Genomic DNA, 9648 nt, shown 5'->3' on the forward strand with positions numbered 1-9648 from the left:
AAACATGAAACAACTGGCACTGATGTCGCACAGGGACGCACCGATGCGTTCCGCCGCGAAGAAGACAAACCCCGGCTACCCCGGCTGCTCGCACTTGCAAGACTATTCGATCTTCACAGTCTCAGATAGTTGTAGCCTTGCACACGCGCATAGAGACACAGGCGGCCCTTGCAGGACGCATTGCGCGTGGCATATTCAATGCATGCACTATATGTATATATTCATGGATGAGGAAGCTGGTGCTGGTAGGAGTATCGAACTAACGATGTTGAATGTTAGTCGGGCATGCGCGGTCTCACGCACTAGCCGGTAGATTTTGTCCCAGGCGTACGCAGATGGTGATTGCCTTTGAGACACAGCAGCGCATGAGTGGCGAGCTACCGAGCGACGCATGTCCGTTCCTACATATATATGTATATATATATATATATATACAGTCTAGGATCTATCAATCGTGAGGCATGTCGTCGCGTGGGACGCCCCTGAGAAGCTCCAGTGCGGCGAGGGACGTGTGTGTGGATAGTATATTTCGAAGCCATGCATGTACGAATATATTCATAGACGTATGCGTATACGACGGGAAGCCAGGAGACTGCCTCGGCTTCAATAGAGCCGGCAGGTGCCCCGCGTACGAGCCAGTGGTAGATATTGCTCTCTGTGCTCGTGCCTTCAGTTGGGCCGTGTGTCTGCAGCACCAAACCGCTTTGTATCATGCTGTCGTCTTCTTGCGGATTCTTGTTTTCAACATGTACGAGTTCTGCACCCGTGCTCTCACCCCCGCCAGCAGCTTCACCAAGGAGAAAGCAATGCAGATTCACCGCCGAGAGCGCCTCGCGATGGTTGGGTGCAGACTGTTCAGTAAAGGCTGGCAAGCCTGTATGATGTGGTCGCTGGCAGGAAGGGAGCTCACATTGACAGTTTCCAAGAGTGCGGAGTATATTTACCCTTATGCTATGACAACTCGCCATCTCTCCCAGTATCGCGCTATGCACAAGCGGCTGCTTTTTGACGCGACGAATGAATTGCGCGTATGCCGAAAATACTCGCAGCGAAGTCTAAATTTTGTGCCAGGTATTTTGGGATCTAGCACTGCACGACAGCACTCACACTTGAGCCACACCAAGGGGAGAAACATGACATGTGCGCCTTAGGTATCGACAGGACTTCCCACATCCTTTCTGGGAAAAGTATAAACGGGGCACGAGAAGCATGATCTTTTGATCGGCTTCCGGAGAAAAAATATGTACCTTTTTGGCTCTCCCAGACGGCCACTTTGTGCTTTAACTCAAGAAGTCTTCAGATGCCAGCACACGGTCTCTTGGAGACGGCTTGAATGAACACACAGTTCGATGCGCTTGTCTAAGCTTGGCTCGTTCGTCCGGCTTTGATACATTGGCCTTGTGTTTACCATGTGAAAAAGATGTCGATGAGAGAGAAGGATAGAAACAGTGACGTTCCCGCGCCCCCCGAAAGCTCTGTGCAGAAGCTGCACTCCCCTCGGTCTGCCCTGTCTTTACCACCTGCAAAACGAGGTCCGATAACAAGGGAAGCAAAAAGTCTATTTTCGCTTGCGCATCCTCTTTCGTGGCCTCTCTTTTTCTTCCTCTCTACTACATTAGGGTTGGCGCCTCTTTCCGGCCTTCCCCCTGCACACCGCGGGCCCGGTGTCGCTTCAAAGTCCCCATGGAATCCTACCGCATCTTCTTGCTCAAACTCTTTTCCTGCAGTTGGAGCCTCAGACGCTGAGCAGCCGATCGACATCAGCGAATCCGCTTTACCGCCGTCCTCCCTTTCCCCTCTGGTGCCAGTAAAACCGGGCGCCCCACTGGTTGCCCAGGGACTACCAAGAAACTACACCCAGCGTCTTTCCGAGGCTTTTGACGGCCGTCCGGGTCATGGAGGTGCTCCAAACGCGCTACGCACGGAGGTCTCGGACTTCGGCTCCATTCCGCGAACACTCATTCCCGCGCCGCGTTTCGTCCGGTCTTTTGTCGACGCTGAAAATCGCGATTTTTCGCAGGGACGGGGGGGAGACGGCGGAGACCTGACTTCTTCGCCAGAACGCAAGGGACAGGAAGAGGACGAGGAGGCAGGGGACATCTCTATTCTTGGTCGTGTGGGACAGAATGCGGAGATAAACGGCGAGTACGAAATCCTCCCTGACGAGGGGGGAGAAGCAGGAGGAAGGCCCCTGGGCCGTCAGCACCGAAGCCGGCGCCCTGCGTACCGAAAGAGGTCTCCACTCGCCTCTTCTCCATCCTTGTCCTCTGTCGCCACTCCTCAGCCTGGGGGCGGAGGAGAGAGGAGGCGGGCCGCAGGCCCTGAGTTATCCGCACCCCTGTTTTTGTTTCACATGGATGCGTCGGACTCGGAGACCCCCGCGTTTTGGGCGATCGGCGAGCTTCTGGGGGAGAACGCCAAGATTCGCGCCTTCGTTCTGAGCTCTGCAGAAACGCCCGACAAGGCACAGGGCGAGTGGATGGTTTTCGAGACCGCTGTTTACTCGGCGGACCCGCCTCTGCACCCGCAGCCGGCGGCGCTTCCTCCTGCTTTTCGGCCGGACCCATATGTCGTCGCTGTGCGCGTCTCCTGCAGCAACGGCGCTCTGGACGGTGCAGAGACAGGCCTCGACTGCGGAGGGCCAAAGTGCGCGCCCTGCAGTGAATTCCGCAGTTGCAGACTCCCCAAGCAGTTCCCTGCTGGCGGCTACGCGCTCGGGGACTGCCCTACAGACGGCCGCCTGATCCACGGCCAAGCGTGTACGTACAAGTGCCCGCTGGGGTGGCGAGAAGGCGGCGCACTCGGCCGCATTTGCTACGACGGGACTGTTTTGGAGATCCGCAGAGGCCGCGGATGCGAGCGGGCGTTTGAGCTGCCTGAAAACGACGTGCGGGCCTGCCAGTTTCTCCTCCTCGAGGGCGCCCCAGAGGCACAAAGCAGCTGCAACGGGCTCTTCATCAGCCATATTGTCACGGGCATGAGCGGTCAACGCGCGATATTCTGGCAGAAAGACCTCAATGGAAAGCTCATTCAACTCTACTGGGAAGAAGGCTACTGGATCTGTGGATCATTCGAAACAGACGAGGAATTCGGATACCTCCCCGACATGACGCCGCAGAAGCTCATCCAAGGTAATAAACCGAAACACAGAGAGGGCGCGGATAGCAAAGAAGCGAGGCCGATCGCCACCGTAAGAAGAACGCGTGCGCACAGCAGACATGTGCCACGACATTATCTTCTTTCTCGAGACAAACTTCCATACACAAGCGATGCACCACTTCCTACACTTATACCTCCGTGTTAGTCCATCTGTGCATGAGTATGTACACATACGGAAGTAGACATAGTATCGAGCCACTCTTATTTAGAAGGCCATATACACGTATGCAGACACGTTCGGGCAGGTGACGGTGGCATGCCTCAACTGAGACGGGCACATCGACACTACTGCGCACATCCTGGTGCATATTTCTGTGTGTCCATGGGCGCACCGTTTTCTTTGCAGCGCGCTCAGTCCCCTTGGCTTCGGACGACGCAGTCTGGTCGACCCCTCTGGGACCGCAGCAAACGTCGCCGTCGCCTGCTTCCCTTCACTGCGTGGATCCTCTCAAGCCTTTCCAGCAGAGTCCGCGAGACGCAAATCGGTGCCCTGCCTTCCTCTTCGCAGGATGGTCGCGTTCTGACTTGAATGGGTACTGGTACGAGCTCTTTCCGTCGTCCTCGGACGGCCGTCCTCGGTTCATAAACGAGCAATCGCTCGTGCTTCACTGGACTCCTCTGGGGTACTGGGTAGTGGGTGTTTCCGAAGATGAGACGCTCGCGACGGCGCTCGCCTTCTCACCCAGCAAGTACCCGCCTCCGAACGGCTGGAGGCTGTGGAACGCGCAGAAGGGGCTGTGGGAAGCCGAAACGAGAGTCCGCGCAGACTGCGTGCCTGAGGACGATCGCGGCAGCACCAGTAGTGACTTCAACCGCTGGCCTGGCGGCGTGAGTGGCTCGGAGGAGAATTTCAAAAACGCCCGAAATCGCCTCTTCGGCTTCCCTGCTCCCCTTCTCGACATTTCAGCTTCTTCGCACATCCTCGGTCTGCCTCCCTCTCCGTCCCGCGAGCCGTACGGCCAGGACCACAGCCGCACTCGCGCGGGCCTTCTTCAGGGCTTGATCGCGCCCGAAGAAGGGGACGCGCGGCTGGGGCAAAACGGAGACAAACTCGAGGCCCTCGATATCCCAAAGCCGCACGCGTGTCCGCACCTCCTCCTAGAGGGCGGCGTAGGGCTCGGCGAGCGCTGCAACGGCGTCTGGACACGGCCTTCGGCGCGTTTGCACGCACGAAGGAAAAAGGAAACAAGGGGGGTAAGGGAAAGCGCGACCGCCCGCGAAACTGCAGGTGAGGCCGGAGGGGGAGAAGACGAAGACGACCAAGTTAGTGGAAAGCCAAACTACCTTTTCAAATTGTCAATAGACAGTCGCGTGCTGTACCTCTACAATGCCGAAGGCCAGTGGCGATGCACGGCGGACGGAACTACGATGCTAGGGTTCTCGAATAAGGGCGTCGCGCTTCGCGAAGGAATTGAACAACAGGAAAGAGTGAACGGAGATCGACTCATAGATGGTCGCACAGGAGACTTCCCAGACGACGCAGAAGAGGGTAACTGGCTAGATGGCATGCGATACGTCTCCGCACCTTGGAAACTGTCCTGTTTCCCGCAAGAAAAAGGTAAACCCATTAGCCATGAGTGTGTCTCTACGCCACAGAGGGAGTGGCTGCATTGAGTATCTGGTCACCGTGAACCGAAACAGCAATCGCATCAGCCCTGATAGTTAAGTGGCGGAATTCTGCATTCATTGGAAGCTTTCGACAGCCCCACGATAACTTAATGTATGCGCTCCGCCTTTTACCGGGCCTCGAAGACGACGGGCGCGCCAGGCCCTCTGCCGGTGTAGCCCCTTGAGAAGTTATATAACGGCAGACGGTGTTTACTGCATCCGCGTAACACGAGCTGCGCACACTGTGAGGCGTCCTGTCCCGTACATCCGCACGCCTATACCTGCTGGTATAGAAGGCAGCCGTTCGAAATGTGCGTTTACGTTCGTATATATGACCTCTAGCTGCTCAGGTACTGGATGAGGCGGGATGTTTTTTCGGTGTTTCGCCAACACTGTCTCGGCCTCAGCAATCGCATGCAGCTATAATAGACATTATTTTCATGCAGACAAGAAATGCCTGTGACTCTTGGCCTGCTGTGAAGCGTGCGTGAACATCCCAAGAAAACACCCCGGGAAAACTTCAGCGATCGTTCCACCCTCTCGATGTCCCTTCGTTTCCTCAGGACTGGAAAACAAATGCGACGAAGTGAGCATTTCGGGTTTCGCTGAATCCGCAGAGCCCTTCAACGGCCTCTGGGTGAGGCGCGTAGATTCGCCTTCCCCCTCTCAGCAGCCTCGTTTTGTGAAGCAAGTTGTCGACAGCACACAGGGCGGCCCGTATTTCCCTGCTCTTGACACCGAGTTACATCTCTATCGGCACCCGGTTGGCTTGTGGGTTATAGGTAAATCGCCGGATGCCAGCGAAAGAGAAAATGGCGGGGGACGAAGCGCGCCCAATGTGTATGGACACTTGCCTCGGTTTTTCGCGTACTCACTCAACCTCCATAGCCAGGCGCCTCCTGCAGGCCTCTGGACGCTATTTGAGAAGAAGCACAATCGTGCGGTGCTGAATCTAGTTCAAATCGAATGCATAAGCCGCGTTACCGCGACAATTCCGCGCTGAAGGGAAAAACGGGAGGGAGGCTCGAGGCGCACGCAAGCTCTTCTCACGGCTGACTCGCACTCGATCAGGTCAAGATACCAAGCCCAAGCCTAAACCCTAAACCCGGAGGAAATAACTATAACTTCTTATATGCGTACGCTGACACACATGAGTACCTATCTGTGTGTAAGATAGGCAGGTAAATACCTAGTGTGTCTCTCAACGTGTACCCATACGCGTTTATGCATCTGTGGATGGCGAGGTGACAGTTTTGGTTCATTGCCAAGCCACGGTGATTGAGACTTGGATTCTTCGTTTCGCCACGCCACAGATGTGAAGAGTTTCGGCGTGGCGTCGCTCGAGTGGCCGCAGTAAAACGGTGACTCGAACTTGTGTGTCATGTCCGCACGTGCACGTGATTCTATTCATTGACTCACTTTCGGAAAGAAACCCCTGCGGAGCTCGTTGAAACCATTTGAGATATCGAGAGCCGGCTAGCTTCCCAGAGAGAAGCACAGGTGCTTTTCTGCCGGACGGCGGCGGCGGTGTACCACTGCGTACAGCGGAGTGTGAATCGCGCAAGGATACTTTCCCCCTTAGCTGTCTACCACTTATTCTGCTATTTCAGCTTTCGAGCGTTGGGCTCGCAGCACACCCGCATTTACCATACGCATTTGCGGATGCAAAGGAGCGCGTTTTTCTCAACAGCTTGTGTACACGCGCACAGAGACACACGGATACACGCAGCCTTGAGACACCGAGCTATACTCGAAACTGTAGATTCTCACACAAAAAGCACACACGCCTGGGCGCCGATCGGCAAGCATACATGCCTCGGGAGTTACTATCACCGCCGCAATAAAAGTTGCGCCAGCACAAATGGAGAGCGGGGAAGAAAGCGAGAATGCCATGGCGGCCTCACTCTGTAAACTCTAAAGGGCAATGCGAGGTACACAAGTATCCTCGAAGGCGACACGTTCGCGTTACGAGTGACTCGGAAAGAAACAGGTGACGCGTTGCGTGCGACTTTCGATCCTTGGAGTCTTTTGTTTGCGGACATTATACCGACGAATAGACGTCTGTATACATAGGTTGAAACACGTCAAGGACGATATCATTGCAAATCGACAGATATTGACAGATACACGCTTTCTCCCTGTGAAGACCGAGACAAGAGTCGATTCCCGTTTCCCGAATACTTGTTGCTCAGGCTGGCTAAGACGACAGGAGGCGAAACTCCTTTCTCATCGAGGAAGGACGCACTGACTTCGCTCTACGTTACCGCTCGCTGGGCTGATGCCACGAGAACTTAAGTCCGTAGCTACTCTGCACGAATGCTTTGGGTAGGGTTGTTTCTTCTGTCCTTGCCGGACTACAAATTCAGAAATTGTGCAATTCAACTGCCTTCCCGGTCTCCTCGAACTGCAGAAACCTGTATGACAGAGGCTCCTGTCACCCATCGTTGAATTTGCGCGCTTCGCCGCGGGAGAGCGTGAATGTATCAACTCAAAAATAGGCCTGTTGCATTTGCGAGAGGATTCCCCCGCCGCGCATAGATCTTTTTTTGTGTTCTACGCGGTTCTGGCCTAGATTTAGCAGACGCTACGAAACGGATTTGTAAACTGTCACTGGCGGCAACGGAGACCGTCCGTATTCTCTACTGCTCACGTGCACGTGTCAGCCGGCTCCGCGTACGAAAAACGACAATAAACACACGACTCCAAAAACGCTGGAGAGAAGGCAATGTAGCCAAGTGGACGGATCACTGCTACCTACTTCTGAGTGCAGCCTCAAAACACAGCGCGTCTTGAATACATCAATATGCGCCAGCACACGGCTCCATATGTCGGCTCATGTATGTCCGCGCATCTTTGGACTCGCTTGCGTGGCAGAGCGGATATGTTTCCACTCTTGGCGTATGAATGAAACAGCCGATTTTAGATTGCTTGTCACGTTCACTGTTGAAGAGTGGCTGGAATGTAATTTTCACACTTGAGCGTTTCCCCGCACAGTCTCTCCAATTCACGCTTGCGTGCGTATAAATTGCGTGTGCCGTGAAGAATAGAGAAAGCGTTTTCAAGTGTGCTCAGCTTTTGTGTGTCCCTCTGTCAACCGTCCGATTCTTCTGCGCAACTTATTAACAGCTCCCAGGTATCCTGGGACCCGCCATGGCGACCTCTCTGCCAACAAATTCACGTCCCCCTGTGTGGGACTACCCCTGCGCGCCTCCTCCTTATCGGCAGCAAAGCCTTCCCCCGTTTTCGATTGTGTCGTCTTTTTCGCTGGGTACTAGGTCAGCCCCTCTGTCCCAGGCCTTTTCTGCGTCTTCTCCGTCGGTTTCTTCCCCGCCTTCGACACCTCTCGTGATTCTTCCGTACCCGTACTCGCCGCTTTATCCGGCATATCCAGCGGTGCTCGGGTACGAGTGCGTAGGAGGAGGACCCCTTCCTACTCAAGGAATCCGCCCGTTTCCGCAGGGCTGGCAGCCGCAAGCAATGCCTCACTACGCGCCTGTTATCTGCGGCGCTTCGCCCCGTGCGGGTAGCCTCGCATTCAGCCTCCATCCAGTCCCAGCCTATTCACCCTTCTCCCTCGCTCCACCGCAGCGGCCGGCGTCGTCGTTTCATCCCGTGGAGCTGGTGGGCGCGCAGGGGCTACAAACCGAGACTGCATCTCGGCCCTTGCCGGAGACTGCGTCCTACAGCGTGAAGCGCAGCCCCACACATACGGAAGACACTCCTCCATCGATTGATGCTGCGTCGCGCAGTGGAGTTGCACATGTCGCGAGCCCTGGACGCGCACTCGAGCAGACGGACCTGCGGAGATTGGGGTTCCACAGCGAAGGAGGACAAAGTGGTCACCTAGAAGACGCGCCGCACGAAGACCTTGCCGACGAAGAGGTGGAGGAACACGGTGGACGAGGCGAGGGCGCGCGAGGCGAAGAGGAGGGAAGCGACCACTGCGGCGGAGCCCACGGGGGAGCCGGTGGGGTATGGGGCGACGCAGGAACACAGGGGGAGGCGAGGAGTCATGCACGAGACGAAGCAGAACGACGAGAACTCACTAAATGTCCTTCTTCCGTTCTGCCTCCGCAACACCCCGCGATGACATCGACCTCTTCTGCGGAGAGGGGAAACGAGCGCCGATGCCCCAAGTCGCCTGTTCTCCGCGTCACGGGCGTGCCTGCGGACCTGCCTCTGTGGGACCTGCATCGCTTTTTCTCGAGTTGCACCGAAGGCGAAGGCATCCTCGACATTTGCCCCGAGTCTGCAGGGGTTGTGTGGGTAAAGTTTTTCAGTGAGCGCGGCGCAAGGCTTGCGGCTGAGAAGCTCTCAGGGCTCGCGGTCGTCCCCCCAGCGGACGCGAGTCCTTGCGGCGCTCATGAGAGGTATCATGCACGCCCCCCCTCCGCTGCCGCCGCTTCGGTCTCTCCGCCTTCCGCTGCGTCGGCTGAGGCCTGTCGACCGTGGACCGCTCGCCACCCCCGTCTCTCTCGAGACCTTCTCCCCCCTCGCTCTTCACTCTCTCCATCGGTGTCCTCGTCGCCCTGGTCTTCTTCCTCCTCACAGTCGCATCAGTCTGGCTGTTCATCACCCTCCTTCTCTTCCTTCTGGTCTCCCGCATCTCCCTCTCTGGCCTCTTTCTACCCCCGCGCCTCGCCTTCGCTCGGGCCGCTCGGCTTTCCGCAGTCGCCAGCGAACAGCGGCTTCCACCGAAACGCCCCCAAGCCGAGGGAGAAGTCCTTCGGCGGAAGGCCCCCGTACAGGCATAGACCGAGAGGCGCCGGAGGAGACGGGGCGGAAGGGACGCAGCCCACAGTCGGAGACCTCCGATCCTTCGTCCAACCAGAAAGCTACGCTCCGACCGCAGTCTACGCTGCCGATTTCACTGCTGAGTAA

The 9648-nt window shown here is 56.4% G+C and overlaps 2 protein-coding genes across 2 annotated transcripts; both read left to right on the plus strand.

The window, feature by feature from the left end:
• Window positions 1–746: 746 nt before the first annotated feature.
• Window positions 747–5870, plus strand: BESB_070760 (uncharacterized protein; the record flags this gene model as incomplete). The annotated part of the gene is made up of 5 exons (XM_029365449.1): window positions 747–876; window positions 1728–3131; window positions 3506–4717; window positions 5331–5549; window positions 5839–5870. The coding sequence occupies 5 exons, from the start codon at window positions 747–749 to the stop codon at window positions 5868–5870; spliced, it is 2997 nt and encodes a 998-aa protein (XP_029217933.1).
• A 2047-nt stretch (window positions 5871–7917) lies between these two features.
• On the plus strand, window positions 7918–9648 carry BESB_070770 (uncharacterized protein; the record flags this gene model as incomplete). The annotated part of the gene is made up of 1 exon (XM_029365450.1): window positions 7918–9648. One exon carries the CDS (start codon window positions 7918–7920, stop codon window positions 9646–9648), a length of 1731 nt encoding a protein of 576 aa, XP_029217934.1.

This window comes from Besnoitia besnoiti, assembly GCF_002563875.1.
Source record: "Besnoitia besnoiti strain Bb-Ger1 chromosome Unknown contig00007, whole genome shotgun sequence".
NCBI lineage: Eukaryota > Apicomplexa > Conoidasida > Eucoccidiorida > Sarcocystidae > Besnoitia > Besnoitia besnoiti.